We start from the raw sequence: 18,914 nt of genomic DNA on the forward strand, positions 1-18,914 counted from the left end.
TTAAGTAACACAGACCAACCTTTGGGATGCAAAGACTACTTTGATTTTACCAAGATTCCAACTCTTCAGAACAAAGAAAATATAATTTATTTACCAAAAAGACTAATCAGACATAGGTGGGTTTTCCTTCTAAAATACACAGGATATTATCTTCTGTGCATAAATCCAACACTTCAGCAATCTGCCAATCCTGCGTTTAGATCTGCATTACTCACAGGACGCTCCGAGGATTAAAATGGCTAGGTAAAACAGCAGGTATGGCCTTCTAACGCAAACAGAAAATGTAGCAATACCAGTCCACCATGGAAGTCATGTTCCTAAAAATGTCCTATCCCCTTGAATTAATATTTGGGCAACCAAATACTTAAAAAAGATGTGCTGGGTATCTTAAAATGAGTCTGTCGGTTAATTAATTCTGTGATCCCCTGCTACCAGCAGAGTGCTGTACAATCTGTTATTATTCACTGTCCTATAGATCATCTGTTCTTGGTGCTGGTTTGTTCCAGGAAGAGAGACAGCTGCAACACTATATCCCTGTTCAACCTGAGGACCATCTGACTTTAATTGTAACACACAGCTTGATGTGGCTCTGGCTACAAGAAGCCAAAGTATCGTCTGTAATAATCTGGAAAAGCAGAAACCTGCCAACAGAGGGCTGAAAACAGGGACTTGTGCTGTCTGGCTGCCTGACGGGCTGCAGGAAATATGATTAATGAGTAAGGTATAATGATATCAGGAACCCGATTAGCACCACAAAAAGGTCACAGATCAAAGTAGTATGCATTTCATGAGCTACAATCATTGCATAAAATCTGTGGACTTGAAGAGGTAAACCAAAAGAAGGAGGGGATAAAACCCTTATGTGATAACATGCTAACAGATACATAAAATACCATACCGATAATTCAGTCACTTATACAAAGTTAACAGGAAATTATGAAATGAAACGATATGGACTGTGCTGTAGGAAAGCTTTGTTCATCACAGGTGTTCAATAAATATTTTTGAATGAATTATTAAATTCTTCCATAAAGACATATGTAAGTAAAATCAAGTATCCTTCCTAATTATGGATTAAAATGATCAGAGATGTAAATATTCAACTCTAAACTATATTTGCATTTAATTTGCAGTGATTTTTAAAATTATACTCTGCTAAGAATGTATGCTTATTAAAAGCCTAAACTATAAACACATTCGTAACTCTTATAGGAAGAGGAATCACTGGGAGAAACGTTTAAGGACTTAATAGGTTATAATAACTATGCAGTTAGCATTGTAAAATACTATTTTGTAGATAATTTCACAGTCATGTCTAAGTTTAAATCAGGGGCAGGCAAAACAAAATCTGACTGGAAAACAATGTGGTAAGCTGCCCCTTCTTTTCTTTTTCTGATGCCTTTGGGAAACGAGTCTCAAGTAGATCTGGTTCTTCTGAGAGTAAAGATGAAAAGTACTGTCAGGAGAATGGCTTACCTCTATCTACACAATTACATTTTCTTAACTGTCAAAATGTTGTTGAAAAGCTTTTAATACAATTAATTCAATGTCTCTGCCTCTTAGACCTCTTTTAAAGCAAAGTAAACACACTAACAAACTTTTTTATACTTTAAATGATACTAAATATGGTTATGATTAATAGCAAGCTGGCACCCTTGAGACTTACATATAAATCATATTTGAGAAAAAAATTTCAATAAAGAAATGATATAATATGATTTTAATTATTTTCTTAAAAATTTATTCCATGATTATTTATACTTTTCAAATATTACATAAATGTTATTTTATACCTACCTAATGGTAAAAACATGCTTTTGATTGGCAATTCCAAAGGAACCAATGAAAAATGAAAAAAACAAGCCACAGATGAGAAGAAAAGATATGTTGAATAAAGGGCTTTTCTGGAGAATAAAGATCTCTTAAAATTAACTAATAAAAAGACAAAGAGCTCAATTGAAAAATAGGCAAAAGATGTTCACAGAACATACGTGACTAGAAAATAAGCCGGTAAAAAGGTTCAACACCATTAGTCATTTGGGAATAAAAAATTATAATCAAAGTGAGATGTCTACTAGATTGGCTAAAATAAGTAAGACTGACAATACCAAGTCTTGGCAAGGATATGGAAAACTGGAAGTTCACACACTGTTGGTGGGAATGCAAAATGGTAAACATGTTCTTACCATATGACCCAACAATTAAACTCCTAGGAATCTAAGAGAAATGAAAACAGATGTCCACTTTAAGACATATACAGATATTCATAATAGCCTCAAACTGGACAAAACACAATGTTCACAAACTGGTAAACAGGTACACAAAATCTATTATATCCTATATAATAAAAGGCTAATATGCAAATAGACCGATCGGCAGAACAACCGGAACAACCAAACAACCAGTTGCTATGATGTGCACTGACCACCAGGGGGTGTGTGCAGAACATGGAGGGCATTGGCCAGGGCAGGATAGTGGAACAGGTGAGCGGGGTCGCCAGACCAAGGTGGGGCACCAGCCGCTGTCATAAGGGTGAGCCTCTGGTGGTTACTAAAAATTCTTTGCTCCTGAGCGCTGCGTTCCTGCCTGGTGCTTGCACCCGCTGCTGATGCTGTAGCTGCCGCTCACACCTACTGCCGGTGCCTGGTGCTGGTCCTGATCACCTGGTGCCATCAGTGGGTGTGAGTGGCAAATGCTGGTCCTGATTGCCCCTGAGGGCTTCTCCACCTCCCCCTGTTCCTGAGGGGCAATCAGGGCAGCAGCCACCACTCACACCCATTGCTGGTGCTTGCACCCGCTGCTGGCACAGGCCCCAATCGCTCTGTGCCAGCAGTGGGTGTGAACAGGGCCAGCACCGTCAGCACATGGGAGCAGCAGTGGCAGGAACAGGGCTGCCGGCAGACAGGGGACTGTGGCCCACAGCGGGAGGGCTGGGCGGGGGTGCGTAGGATGGGCCAAGACCCGCCCTGTGCCTACTGCAGCCTTGTAGCCCACAGTTCCTTTCAAGGTGCACAAATTTGTGCACTGGGACCCTAGTCTTTACAATAAAATGCCATGCAGCAATACAATAAAATTAACGACCGATATATGCAGCAACATGGATGAATCTCAAAAACATCATGCTAAGTGACAGAAGCCAGGCACAAAAAGACAACATATTGCATGATTCCATTTATATAAAATTTCTAGAAAAAGCAAAACTATAGATACAGACTCAGTGGTTGCCTGGGACAAGGTTAGTGGAAGCAGAGACAGACTGCAAACAGGTACAAGGAAACTCTTTGGAGTGATGCAAGTGTTCTAAAGCTGGTCACACAACTGTATAAATTTACTAAAACTAAATAAATTTGTGTACTTTTAATAAGGAGAATTTTATGGTATGTAAATTATGCCTCAATAAATGTGTTTTAAAAGGGCAATCTCCCTCTCTCTCTCTCTCTCTCTCTCTCTCTCTCTCATACACACACACACACACACACAACTGTAAAATGACTATACCTCCTATTGACTTCAATGGGTCCTGGGAAACAAAATCACACAACTATAGACAACTGTCACATTTAAAATCTGACTTCTCCTTTAATATCTTTCAGAGCAAAGCTTTGTCTTTTGCTGTCATTTTAATAATTTAATGAGAATCTTCAAAAGTGCGTGAGGTGGGAGTATAATGCAACATGTACCTTAACACTGGAATAGAAAAAATTTTAAGAAAAAAAAAAGACTGTAATATAATAATATTTGGTACTATTTTCTGAGTGCCTACTATAAGGCAGAGACTATTTTAGATATTTTACACACACAATTGGAATTTTATAATCATAATTTCAAAATTACAAATGAGGAAACCAAGGCTCAGAAAGATTAAATTCCCTAAAATCCCATAATCAGCAAAGTGATTTATTCAGGATTAAGAAAACTGGCCTAACTTCACAGCCTATGTTCTTTCCACTCCCACTGCATAGCTCTCAGTATATATGTATCATGTGAAATAATATAATTGTTGGTATAAAAAGTAAGAAATGCCACCTAGAAAACTAGAATGCAATAATTTTTCTTGTTTAAGTGTAATTTAGATTTCATCTTTAATATGGAGTATAAAATATTACTTTTAAACACTAAGTTTAAAGCTCCCTACTACTAAACATTTATGAAAATTAAAGGCAAAAAGGAAAAGTCATGTTACTTTTTATAAAACAGCTAACCCGTATGATAGGACATTACAGAGTCCACTAGAGAAGATTCTGAGGAATTGTTTATAAGCACAGTAATTAATGTGCTCTTAAGCATTCATATTCTAAATATCACATGAAGAGTTTCTTCAAAAGACAGACAGGATATAATTTGAATATCATTTCCATTACCAAAATGTGCAGTGGCCTCCTAAAATGGAACACAGAATTATGTTCTGCTGGTACAAGAAATCAACGTGGGAAAAAGCAGTTTAACTTACAATTTAGGCTTATAATTTTGAATTATCACATACATATAAAAGTAACCTAAATTCTGTATAAGACAATAAAAGAAACCATTATACCTTTCATGTCAATAAAATTTTATCAAGTTTATATGAAGATTCATGAACTATTATGTCACTCTCAGTTATCCTTCATCATCTCCAGTTTTGTCCAGATCAAGGGTTAATAATTATACCAACACATGAAAGATACTTTGAGAAAAGAAAGGCTCATGACAGACAGAGTAGATGATTACTATCTTACCAATCTGTTTATGCGAACAAATTCTTCTGAGGTTTTGGCCCAAGGAGGAAGTTCAACATCAGACACTACTGTCCCATCATCCATCACTCCAAGATTATAATCATTGAAGTTGACAAACATCTCAGGGAGATAATAAAATTCAGGGATCAACTCCTATTAAAAATAAAAGACAATGTCATATTATAAATTACAGAATACTGACTAGATATTCATAAAAGGGCCTAATTACTTCCTATTGTGAAGGAAAACAAAATAAATGTTTTTCTCTTTTCATACTACAGCCCTATCACAAAGTTTCTATTAGTGTAGTCAGATCCCATCCAACCAAATTTAAATAACATCTTACTAATTGGTTCTATGCTTTCCTTCAGGACAAATAACCTCAAAATTCTTAAATACCAACATTTGAGTAATTAATATTTGAGGTTTGACAAGATATAAAAAGAGATTAACATGCTCTATCTATAACAATTTAAACTAGATATTTTGAGACATATGGAATGTTTGCTACTGCCTTGATCCCTTCATTAACTAGGAAGATATTACATTTTTATGTTTCAACAATATATTCTGCTCATATTTCAAGACATTCGGATTTAGTTTTAAGGTACTAATACTGGTTTTAAAAAAATCAAAATTTGCCAAAACCGGTTTGGCTCAGTGGATAGAGCGTCGGCCTGCGGACTGAAAGGTCCCAGGTTCGATTCCGGTCAAGGGCATGTAACTTGGTTGCAGGCACATCCCCAGTAGGAGGTGTGCAGGAGGCAGCTGATCGATGTTTCTCTCTCATCGATGTTTCTGACTATCTATCCCTCTTCCTTCCTCTCTGTAAAAAAATCAATAAAATATATTTTTAAAAAAAATCAAAATTTATAATTAGTCTAGAAAATGACCTGCATAAGAAATTGGGTAAACTAATATGAGTTTAATAGGATATTTAATAAGCAGAGAAATATAGCCAGTTGGGTTTTTAATAAGCCCCATGTATAACTAGTTCTGAGGTCCTATAGATCAGACTTGAAATCCAGTCCTGACATGGGTCAGTGACTCAGTGGTCTTTCAGATACCCCCTCAGGGCCAGCTATGGCAGGCCAGACTGTCTAAACAGTTGAGTAAAATAGGGAGGTCATGAGATTTAGGACAAGGTCAGTATGAACTCGCCAGAGCAAAGGAAAAAGATCCAGCAGGAATTAAGCTATTATCACCTCCATCACCCACGTGAAATGTTGTTTGACTGTGAGTTGTACATCCTTTGTCTACAAGCACAGTAATTAACTAAGCATAGTAGAAATGAGCTTGTCCTCCAAATTCCTGACAACCACCTGGTCATTGGACTTGAAAAACATTTAAACTAAGCAATTTTTAAAAAGTAAGAACCCTGTTAAAATTTCACCATAAATGAAAAGATAAAATAGCCACCCCCAAATTTAAGATTCTCATCTCCAAAAATGATGCATCCAAGTCTAATTGACAAAAGGAGGAGAGACATATGAGTGTTATTTTATGCAACAAAAAGCTATAGCCAATTTGAGCTAACATTTGTTGCATGAGATGAGTCAGGTACTAAAATAAACTCTTAATAAAACTTCTTACATTTAATCTTCACAATAACTATACAAAGTAAGGTAGGATCTTCATTTTAAAAATGAATTAAGGGTCAAAGAGGTTAAGTAATTTTGCTCAAACTTACACAGCTGTTTTATGATATATTTAGAACTTAGATCAAGACTTGTCTATGTGTAGAACCTGTGTCTTTAATAAGTAAATGACATGGGTTCTACTTATAGAGTATCCACAATGCTAATCATTTAAAATATGTGTTTGACATATATTCTAAGTTATTTTTAAAAGCAAACATAAACTTTTCATTCTTTTGTGTTACACAGATGTTCTCCTGAAAAAAAACACACAGATTTAGTACATACATGTAAAATGTATACATACTACACATATAGACCTTATTATTTAATAAAATTAATCAAACCAGGAAGAAATTTTAAAATATGCTATAATTATTTATTCAAATATGAAAGTAAGCCAATTCATAACTATCTATTAACTAGTGGCCCAGTGCATGAAATTCATGAATATTAAAAGGAAATTAATTAGAGGAAATATTTTAATATTGCTATTTGCCCTTTCTCTATAATAGAAATGTTAGAGATGAAAGAAAATTAGTAAAATGTATATGAAAATCTCCCTCCTGTCAGAGTCCGGGGCATGTCGTGGGACCTAGAGTCAAGTCCCTGCCCACCAACTGCATGTGCTTCGAAAACACAGGAGACCCAGAACCAGCTGGCTCCACCCGCATTGGGTGAGACCCAGACCTGGCCGGCCCCACCTCCGTCAAGCCCCTCCAGGTGGAGGGTGCAGCCTCAGGTCCCCCAGCCCAGCACCGGGCGGGGGGCACAGCCTCAGGTCCCCCATCAAGCCCCGCTGGGCAGGGGGCGCGGCCTGAGGTCCCTCGCCCCGGCCAGGCACCATGCAGCCTCAGGTCCCTGCTATTTGGTCGTGACGTTACGGCATCCTGGCTAATTTGCATATTCCTCTATTACTTCTACACTAATAAAGAGAAACATGCAAATTGACTGTACCTTCGCTACGCTCACCAGCCAATCAGGAGTGTGCAAATTAACCAGACAAAGATGGAACGGCCCCGCCCCCCCAGCCGCTCCGAGCCTCTGGGCAGCATGCATGCAGGCGTGGGGTGGCTGGGCGGGGTGGGACGCCTGCTATGAGGGGGAGGGCAGGGATGGAGGGAGCTACAGGAGTGGCGCTCAGCCAGGAGCGAAGACTAAAGGCAATGGCCAGAGCGTAGGCCTGGGTCCCGGGTGCCGGAGGAAAACCAGTGCCAGCAGCCAGGGCAAGGAAGGCCTATAGCACAAATCTCTTTGTGCAACAGGCCTCTAGTAGATAGATAATTTGCTCAAATGTGCATTCAATATATTCCAACTTAGACAAACTTACCAAAATGTCTTATTTTTTTATTCCCTATTACTTGAGCTACTTCTACAATAAGAAAGATGACTATCCCTACCTTGTATATTAAAAAACAAAAGCAGTTATTTTGGCTTAATGAAGTACTTATTCTTCCCATTTCAATAATACCCACTTACCCCATCCCCACCACCAAACACTAACAAATGGAGAAGGTTGTGCTTCTTGGCATACTAAATATAAGTTTACTTAACTAGAAATTAAATGGAGCAAATATAGACAAAAAACACTTAAGAAAATTTTCACAGATGATATGAAGAAAGCACTTTTAAGTCTTAATGGACCATGTTAAATTTTCAGTTATATAATTTCTAACATGGGAAGAGGGAATAGTAACTCATCAATTTCCATAATTACCACAGATTTTATCTGAGGTTTCCTACTAAAAATATCCTATAAATTTTGTAAAAGATATTTCAAAATTAAAATTTTAAGTCTTAATTAAAAATTAAGCTTAACATTTCACTTGAAATTTATTAATATTTGTTCTGGCCTCTTAATTTTGACCTCTGACCCCTATATCAACCCATTTCAATAGAGGGATCAGGTATTTCCAGAACTTCTGCATGGTCCAGAGAAGAGACTCCTGAAGATACCCTCTTTCTCTCTTTTGTGAAACTCTAAGCAAGCAGATTATGTAAGGTGTCCAGGACAAGCAGTGTCAAAGTTAGTGTTTTTAAAAAGACAGAAGACAAAGAAGAGAGAGAACATATACCCAAGATTAGGGAGGCAAATCTGTAATCAGCTTTCTTTCAGCCTGAGGGAGAGGAGAAGGATGGAGTTAGGCTGGAACCCAGGGGATGGAGAGCTGTGATGGGGGTCACTACTCGCTCATTTGGGGTCTCTGTATGAACTAGAAAAAGGCAAGCCTTCTGGGCTAATGCAGCCCCAAGTGAACTCAGGTTGGTAAGTGGGGTACTGGATTTCTGTTCTTCTTCCCTTCAGTCAAGAACCCTTGCATGGAAAACAAACTGTTGAACTGTACGTAGTGACCATATGAGTGTATACACAGGGAAGCTAGTCCTTTTGTCCCAGGATTTTTCGCATCAGCAAATATTTCTTAATCCGAGCTTGATATATCAGCAGAGCTGTCTGCTTCCCAAAAAACCCATGCCTTAGAGAGTGAGAATATGACAGAAAGGAATGAAGATGTGAAGGCCAATTTTCTAGGTACCACTTACGCCTGGATCTCATTCAAGTCTTGGGAAAAGGAGGCTCCTGCCCTACCCCTTTAATGACTGTAGAATGAATTTCTATATAGATACTTTGAAAAAGATTTGAATTCAAATTGGAACATGTCTTGTTTACCTGAACTGGTGGTTGTGAATTTATATATATTACAATGATAAAAAGCTACCAATGTAGTAAATGATAATTATTTCTAGAAAACAAAATGGTAAGAACAATTAAGTATGGGCAGAAATACAAATAGAATGTGTTGATTTTAATTAAAAAATAAAACTTTTAAGAAGTTCCTATTTAAAATATTTTTCTTAAGCCTTGGGTAGATACAAAGGGTAATGTAACATATCATTATCACAAAAAACCCCCACATTTATTTAGTTTTTTCTCTTTGCAGAGAACTATGGTAGGGTCTGGAATGTGGATCTGCTAGGTTCTTCTCCCTTACAGATCACATTTAAATTGCTAAGAAAGAGTGAAACAGTATATTCATTAAGAGGAAATTAGTTATAGAACAAATAACACTCTAGAAATTCAAAAAAGAAAATGATGTCTAAAAGTTGGAATGGTCAGAGTAAGCCTTAGGCAATGAACATAATACACTGTATTTCTCTAATCCAATACTCATCAAACTGTACTCTAATTGTTTGCTTGTATCTCCCTCTAAATTGAAGGCTCCATGAGACTGAGGACTTTACATATCTCGTTCACCACTACACCTCCAAAGCCTAGACACTGAATCTGACACATTAGCAAATCAGTGAAAATCTGTTGACTGAATGACTGAAAAATGATATTTAAACTCAATGATAAATAAACAGAGGGAAAAAACTAGAACAGTTCTGACAAAGGGAATATTTTAAAAGAGGTATAGAGATTACAATATGCGTATCATTGTGTCCAGTGATCAATGAAGAAGTATTTCATTGGTTTAGAGAAGACTACATAAACAAAGTGGGCAATAAGTTGGAGACATAGGTAAGGTCAAAGTGTGGAAAGCCTGAATGCCAGGCTACAAAGTTCAGCTTATTCTCCATAAGAAAATTTTTTTCCATAAGGGAATTTAAAAAATGAACATGAATTTAAAATAGGATGTTTCCAAGAAATACTGAAGATAGGGAGAAACCAAGATGGCGGCATAGGTAAACACCTAAACTGCTGCCTCGCACAACAATTTCAAAACTACAACTAAAAGACAAAACGGACATCATCCAGAACCACAGGAAGGCTGGCTGAGTGGAATTTCTACAACTAGAAGGAAAGAGAAAAGCACACTGAAACTCAGAGGAGCTGCAGGAGGCAGAAGTACTGAGACGCAAGCGCGGAGAGGACTGGCAACTGAGTGCTCGGCTGGCTTTCTCAAGCGGGATGGAGACAAAAGCTCCCGATTGCGCTGAACTCCAGTTCCGGGCAAGACTCTGGGGACCCAGACTCATACAGGGTGAAACTGGACTGTCAGGAAAGAGAAAAGCACATTGAGACTCAGAGGAACTGCAGAAGTAAAGGCAGAAGTACAGAGGCGCGTGCGCGGAGAGGGCAGGCAACTGAGTACGCGGCTGGCTTTCTCAAACGGGAGGGAGACAAAAGCTCCCAACTGCGCTGAACTCCAGTTCCGGGCGAGACTCTGAGGACCCAGACTCATTTGGGGAGAAACTGGACTGTCTGGCAACGGGCGGAACTCGAGAGCGGCTTTCTGTCAGAGGTGCTTGCAGCGATTACCACGGGACACTGAGACACAGGGGCCTATTAGGGCAGGGCTTATGGGAAACCAATGCTGTCTTCTCCGCCGTGAGACTCCGCCCCATCCAAGCTGAGCACAGAGGCTTTTGCAAGTCTTGTCTCATAAGGGTGTCTCCAGCACAGAATTTCTCCCAGTGTAGACAAAGCTGATCCTCACAGCCAATTGGCCTGGAGGTCAATTCCTCCCAGTGATACCAACAACAATCAAGGCTTAACTACAACAAGACTGTGCACACAGCCCACAAAGGGGTGCACCAAGAGTGTCCACCTCAGGTAACTGGGGAGGCTGAGCCACTGGGCCCTACAGGACACCTAGCACACAAAGCCACTCTATCAACTCAGGGAAGCAACCAAAATGCAGAGACAAAGAAACAGATCACAAATGAAAGAAATGGAGGAAAGCAAATGACTGGATATAGAGTTCAAAACCACGGTTACAAGGTTTTTCAAGAATTTTCTAGAAAATGCTGATAAATTTAGCGAGACCCTCAAGGATATGAAAAAGGACCAACTAGAAATTAAGCATACATGGACTGAAATAAAAAATATTTTACAGAGATCTAACAGCAGACTAGAGGATCGCAAGAATCAAGTCAAAGATTAGAAATACAAAGAAGCAAAAAATACTCAACTAGAAAAAAAAATGAATCCAAGAATATGAAGATAGTGTAAGGAGCCACTGGGACAACTTCAAGCATACCAACATCAGAATTATGGGGGTGCCAGAAGAAGAGAGAGAGCAAGATACTGAAAACTTATTTCAAGAAATAATGACCAAAAACTTCCCCCACTTGGTGAAAGAAATAGACTTACAAGTCCAGGAAGTGCAGAAAACCCCAAACAAAAGGAATCTAAAGAAGACCACACCAAGACACATCATAATTAAAATGCCAAGAGCAAAAGACAAAGAGAGAATATTAAAAGCAGCAAGAGAAAAACAGTTAGTTACCTACAAGGGAGCACCCATATGACTGTCAGCTGATTTCTCAACAGAAACTATGCAGGCCAGACGGGAGTGGCAAGAAATATTCAAAGTGATGAATAGCAAGAACCTACAACCAAGATTACTCTACCCAGCAAAGCTACCATTCAGAATTGAAGGACAGATGAAGAGCTTCACAGATAAGAAAAAGCTAAAGGAGTTCATCACCACCAAACCAGTATTATATGAAATGCTGAAAGGTATTCTTTAAGAAGAGGAAGAAGAAGAAAAAGGTAAAGATAAAAATTATGAACAACAAATACATATCTATCAACAAGTGAATCTAAAAATCAAGTGAATAAAAAATCTGATGAACAGAATAAACTGGTGAATATAATAGAATCAGGGGCATAGAAAGGGAGTGGACTGACCATTCTTGAGGGGAAAGGGGTATGGAGGGAAGAGACTGGACAAAAATCGTACACCTATGGATGAGGACAGTGTGGGGTGGGTAAGGGCAGAGGGTGGGGTGGGAACCAGGAGGAGGGGAGCTTTGGGGGATAAAAGAGGAACAATTGTAATAATCTGAACAATAAAGATTTATTAAATTAAAAAAAATCCTGAAGAAGTAGTAGTATAAAGGACATAATTATATTAGCACAAAATTATGTAAAACAATGAGCATATATGCTTAAAACATATTACAACCTCATTATAAGGAAATCTGCATGAATAAGTCAGTTGATGGGAGTTGAATATCCTCTTAATGTAAAATAAACATGCTGAATTCAACTGAGATACACAAACATGGACAAAAAATATATTGGCAATATGCATGACAATGACATTCAAGTTATACAGCAGAATTTCATCTTAATCCTGAATGCATCTTTCTAAGAAACATGACTCGCTATTACTGAATATTACAGTTTTAAAATTATCTCCTTTGACAGATGAAATTTAGTAACAGAGTCAAAGATTAAGTCTTTCTAAGATTTCTAATGTATACTTACAAAGTGAAGTATGTTTTATATTCATCAGAACAGAACATTCAGCTCTGGATAAAAAACACATGTTTAGCAATGCTTTAAAACATCAGTAGAAAATGATAAGTAAACAACACTGACAGAAGACAGAAATATTTACAATTCACATTTTCTCCTGACTTGCTGACAATGATTTTAATCTCTATCACTTAATTAGGCAGATGGGTCTTAGAGGCAGGTAACATGGTCAAAATGTATTGTATCATCTCCTAAAATAAAAATTTGAAAAGTTCAACGGAAGGTTATACCACAGTTCAGGATAAGCCCATTGCTTTGATCACAAATCCCAAGGCTTTCACGGAATAATGACAAGGATTGGTTGTGACCACACATATGCTTTAGTTTTCTGTATTAAGGTAGGATACCCACTGATGTGAATGGCCTCTTCAGAGAGGCTGTATGATTCTCCTGCAAACAGTCACCAATTTTGTCAAATGAACTAAAATCAGTACTTCAATAATGCCTAGGCACCTGTGACAAATATAATCTACTAACCCGAAGAAACAATAGAGTAAAAATAAAAATAAAGATGCTATATCACAACTAAAATTAAATTTTTATTTTATTCTTACTAATATATGAAATCCTGACAAGTCAAATATCAGCATCACAGCAAGGTAACTAATTTAATATACACTGCTTTTGGGACATTGATAGTAATAAAAATGTGAAAGCAAAATTTTTAGATTTTCACAATTGGAAAAGAATATATTTTATCAAAGAAAAAAATTAAACATAACAAAAAAAGGTGAATGAACAATATATTACAAAAAATAATGTATATGCTCTGATACATTTTAACTTTCAAGTATTTTGTTAGCCCACAAACGAAAAAACTTTTTAAAAACTTATTGAATTGTACCTATAAGTCATTTTAAATAAACTGCATATTTGAAAGTTTTCAAATTAATGTTTAAATTTAGTTTCTCCTTATTTAGCAGATAAAATACTGTGGGATTTTTTTTTTGTGTGTGTGTGTTTAGTAAAAGAAATATAACAGCAATTTTTAAAATTAAAGAAGGAAAAATAATCCATAACACTTCTAGAAGGATCCTATAAATACCATGTGGTTTCAGATATTAGAAACTGTCATTTTTAATGCATTAAAGAAAAATCATAAATTACTAACCAATAGGTAATAGATAATCTATCTCAATCTAATATAGTGAAGACAATAATTGGGTTTGAGTCTTGTCTACTCAAATTACTGGTCACATGCCCTTAAATTAATTCAATTTTTCCTGACCCTGACACCCCTCAATGGCTACTTCTAAAACACAAGGTTATTGTGAGGCTAATATGAGATAATACAGAACTCTACATGCACATAAGATCTTACTACTATTATTAGCATCATTAATGTGACCCCTGATAAATACCCAAAATTACAGACTCAACTTGCCTGATTCTTAAAGCCAACAGGACATTCACTGAATTATGCTCATTCATAAAAGCATTTAATGTCATTCTACAGGCATTTAATAAAATTTACTTGTAAAAATTAATGTGTGCACAAAAATATTTGAGACTTCATAATTGCTACTGAATAACTATCACATTAAAAACACATTTATTATTTTTTATTAGCAAAGACAGTATGGCTTAACATGTCTCACTTTATGATGAATACACTCAATATTTTATAGTTCTCTCCTGCTTTCAACACATTTTTCACTTCCATATTTGGCTGGACATTTTCACTCAGCCTTTTGCTGTTCCAGGCCCCTATGTTCAAGGAAATTGTAACTTGGGAAGAGAGAATAATCATTAATAATGCAAACATCAGGTATGCTGTAGCTGCCGGAAGAGAAGACATAAATTAAATGCCCACCTTAAATTCTTTCTAAAAAAGTTGTAAAATATATACTTATTACTATGAGTGCAGGTGAGAAGAGTTAACATAAGTGTCTATGAACACATTAATGAACAGTCTAAATTTTTAACTGAACAAAAGTATATTCTGATCACCAGTCAAAAAAACAAATCAAAGCTGATGTGTGTACACTTTTATAATTCAGGATGACAGGAACATTTTCTAAGTGCCTTAAAAGATTGTTTTCCTGCCTAGCATAAAAAGTTTCAAGTAATCTTTAACAAGGAACAAAAACAAAATAACTCATTGTAGACATAAATGTACAAAGTTCAATGCTAAAAAAAAAAATAGTACAGCAGGTCCTTGGATAATGTTTTTTTGGTTGATGAGATACCATAGGAGTTTAACTGTTGTTTATATCAATTAGCCTATAGCAAAATTGGTTTTGTTATATGTTTTGCTTAAAGTCACCTTTAAGTGAGGACTTAGTGCACATGAGTACATCATTTAACCTTCTGATACATGAAAAAGAAAAAGATTAAAAAGATGTGGTTAAATTAATGAATCTGCTAGTTAGGCATAAGTGATGTATAAAAAAAAAAGGATGAACAGATAAACAGTTCAGTTAGTATAAGTGTTTTACATTTGCGAAGAAAGAGCTGAGACTGCTAGAGCACACTCTAAAGTGGATGTGTGAAAGGGAGAGAGAAGGATGGAAAAATAGAAACTTGAAAAAAAAGATAAAAATAAACAATAGAGAGAAAGAGGGGAGGGGAAAGGGAGAGAAGGAGGAGGCAGAAGACAGGGAGTACATGAGTCAGAAGTGTCCAAGGGATATATGGCAAGGAATGAGTTTAATTTTAGTTTCCTTTAGCATGTCTGAAAAACAGGAAGAATAAATGATAAAAACTAAGAAAATAAAATTACCCAATCATCAAAGTTTAAGGTATATTTTTTAAACAAATGCATGAAGAAATGTATTTCCAGCAATTACATTTAACTGTAGCTAAACACTTACTTATAGATGGCTGTAATGCTGATGCTATCAGCGTCCATGGAATGTATTATGGTAGGCAGTGTACTCATAGGGAATAAGGAAGCTAACTCAAATTACAGACCCCTGGGATTTTGGAGGTAGAAGAGGGCAAGTCAAAGGTCTCATGTTTTACAAATCTCACAAGACACAAATAAAACTATTCTATGATCATATCCATTTTGTAGTCCTTAACAAACACATGTGCACTTAAAACTTTTAAGGGTTGGTTTTTAAAGCTAAAATTAATTATTATAATATTACTGATGGGCATTTATTTAAAAATATTTAGTAATATCTTAGGATTTAATTGCATTCCATTTACTTAATTATAAGTATTAAATATGCTGTACTGAGCTTACCAATTTCATAACTTAATATAAATTTTATATTCATCACTAATAATCCATAATGAATTATTAAGATAGGTTTTTAAATTGAATATCTAAGATATGGCCAGTGACAAGATGTCCACATGGAATTCTTTTGTAAAGTGGTAACAGTGAAAACTCAGTCTGTCTTTCTTGGTCAGCGGATGACAGTCAGCGTTCAGTTTTCTTATGGCCAGAAAAGCCTTTCCTGCAATATGGGCTGTCAGAAGCCCGTTCCATGTGGGCACATATCCACTTGGGTCTGCTGTGCTCTTCTGAGTAGGGTGGCCATGCTCTTCTTTTTCCTCAAGTGCCCTCTCTTTTCCCCAGGCTCTTCCACTGACTCCACTGTTTTGGACAACTTTAAATCTATTCATTCTTTCATTTCATTAAACCAATATTTGCTGATTTCTAACTAACTGCAAGGCATGTTCTAAATGCTGAGGTTTAAAGTGGATAAAATTAAAACGTCTTCACTTTCATAGACCCTTAGTGATGGAGACATAAATAAAACACTATATGTGTATCATGTCAAAGAGTGAAAGTACTGTGTAAACAATAAAACAAGGTAAGGGGATGGAGAATAGATCTTAGAGAGGGAGTTCAGTGTAAGTCCACTCTGGGGAGGTGACATCGAGGAGAAGTGGTTCAAGCATAGAGGACATTTTATTCATGCCACTCAAACAGGAGTGCACATGGTGTTTTTGAAGAGGAACAACAGCAAAGGCAAGTGAGGCTGCAGTAGAGGAAGAATCTGAGAGGCAACCAGATAGATGGGGCCTCAAGGCTAAAGGAAGAACCTGAGTTAGGTTCCATTAGATGAGCCATCACAGGAGAGATTTACCAGAGGAATATGACCTGATTTATAATGCAAGAAGATTATTCTTGTTGTGCGCTATGGAGAAATCACCACATGGGAAACAGCCCTAGGGATGGATGTGGTGATAACTGGTCAGATTCTGCATACATTCTGAAGGGTGAGAAGCTAGGCAGTGGTGTGTGTATGAAAGGCAGGAACCAAAGACTCTAAGCTTTCTAAAGGTCTGAGCAAACTCATAAATGGTATTGTCTTTTAGTGAGATGGCAAACACTGAGGGAAGAGAGGACATTTGGGCATTAAAAAAAATGCCTGAGCTAGATGTATAAATCTAGATTTCAGGAAGAGCCATGAGATAAGGGGCAATCACTAGGGAGCCAGTGTTCATGCAGAAGAGATTCAAAGACTAAGCCCTAAGGTACCCTAGTGATTTAGGGTCTGAAAACAAGATAATCCAGTAGACTTAGAAAAGAGATAAAAAGGTAGCTGGGAGCCCTCACTGGTTTGGCTCAGTGGATAGAGCATCAGCCTGAGAAGTGAAAGATCCTGGGTTCGATTCCAGTCAAGGGTACATGCCCAGGTTGCAGGCTTGACCCCAGTAAGGGGGCGTGCAGGGGGCAGCCTATCAATGATTTTCTCTCATCATTGATGTTTCTATCTTTCCCTGTCTGAAATCAATAAGAAAATACATTTTTTTTTTTTAAAAAAAAAAGGTAGCTAGGAGAGGATGGATCCTTATTTAAGAAACCAAGTGAAAGAACTGCTACAAGGAAAATGGATCAATTAATGGTGTCAGTAATGCTGATAGATCAAGTAGATGAGAACTGACAGTGCACACTGGACAACAGGGAAATTGTTCATCATCAATGACTCTGACAAGACTGGTTTCAATAAAGTATTGAGAAGTCAACCAAATGCCGTGTCCTGGAGAATTATTTCTAACCTGTCCCTTGAATTCATCCCGGTAGCTAGTTGAGGAATTTAACACATTGAGGACCAGTAGTTTTATTGCTAGCTTTACCCAGTGGCCAGATAAGTTTCTATTAAACGTGTATAAAAACCGTTTTTACATAAATGTTAAAAGCACGCCTTAAGATTAAATACCCAATTGCATTTTGAAGTTATTACATATGTTCTTAGAAACTAATATTTTTTTAAAGTATGATACTTTGTAAAACACTTTGTAATATGAAAACACGAGAATTCTCGTGATCCGTCGCAATGTGTTTTAACATCTTTCCTTTTACCTGACGGTAATCGCCTCCTGACATTTCTCCCAGCCTCAAGCTCTCCTCCTCTTTCCCCAACCCCTGGACCTATTTGCCACACTTTGGCCACAGTGCTTTCTTTTATACCAGAGCCGGTTACCAGCAGGGGGTGGTAAATGACGGCCCATGGGCCCAAAGTGACCTGCCACCTATTTTTACAAAAAATCATTCATACTCATGTGTTTACATACTGTCTATGTCTACAGTGGGAGACTGCATAGACTTCAAATCGAAAAAGTTATTATCTGTTTACAGAAAAATTTTGCTGAACTGGCCTATAGAATTAAGCTAAATATCTTTAGAATATTACCAAGAGTCTTCATATTAGACCACAACTGTCTTTCAGTATGTCTTGTTTTATGTTTTCTACACATCAAAGTACATAAGACCAATTAGCAGACCAATAAAGCATTCCCCAAGATGCAAAGCTGTTACCCTAATTTTATTAATGTCCTTTTTCTTGCTTAAAATATTCTACACTTCATCAAAACATCCATTTAATAAATATTTAATTTAGTACCTACTATGTTCCAGGCACTATTTTAAGCTTTAGGAAAAAAACCAATGAGCAGAACAGTTCAGAATTTTTGCTTGGTGGAGCTAATGTTCCAATAGGGTAAGACATAATGAACAAACAAATATATGTATGTGAGATGGTGAGTGATATGAAGAAAAATCAAATGGGGAAGAGAGTAAATGTGCACGAGGTGAGTCACTGATAATGTAACTTTGAATAGAGACGGCAAACAAGGCCTTTGCTCAAAGGTGACATTGGAGCAAAATCTTGAAAGGGGTGAAGAAATAAACCCATCAGAATTTCTGGAGGAATTTTTCAAGTGAAAGTGAAAGTAAAAGTAAAAGCAAGGGCCCCAAGGTGTATCTAAAGAATACCAAGGAGGTCCTGTTGAGCTAAGCCTGAATGAGGAAGGGGCAAACAGTATAATGAGAGGCCAACAGGTAAAAGGATTCTGGAGGGGAGAGGAGGCAGTATAGGGTCTTACCTGGTA

The 18,914-nt window shown here is 37.1% G+C and overlaps 1 protein-coding gene across 3 annotated transcripts in view; it reads right to left on the reverse strand.

Moving 5' to 3' along the window:
• LRBA (LPS responsive beige-like anchor protein) overlaps positions 1-18,914 on the reverse strand; it is a 526,493-nt gene that overhangs the window by 120,539 nt on the left and 387,040 nt on the right. For all 3 annotated transcript variants that reach the window (XM_080671788.1, XM_080671787.1, XM_080671786.1), the window contains one exon: positions 4,719-4,871. In XM_080671788.1, the coding sequence (XP_080527914.1) occupies positions 4,719-4,871 (153 nt within the window). The remainder of the gene's footprint in view (positions 1-4,718; positions 4,872-18,914) is intronic.

The sequence above is a fragment of the Plecotus auritus genome (assembly GCF_963455305.1).
Source record: "Plecotus auritus genome assembly, chromosome: 6".
In the NCBI taxonomy this organism is placed as follows: Eukaryota; Metazoa; Chordata; class Mammalia; order Chiroptera; family Vespertilionidae; genus Plecotus; species Plecotus auritus.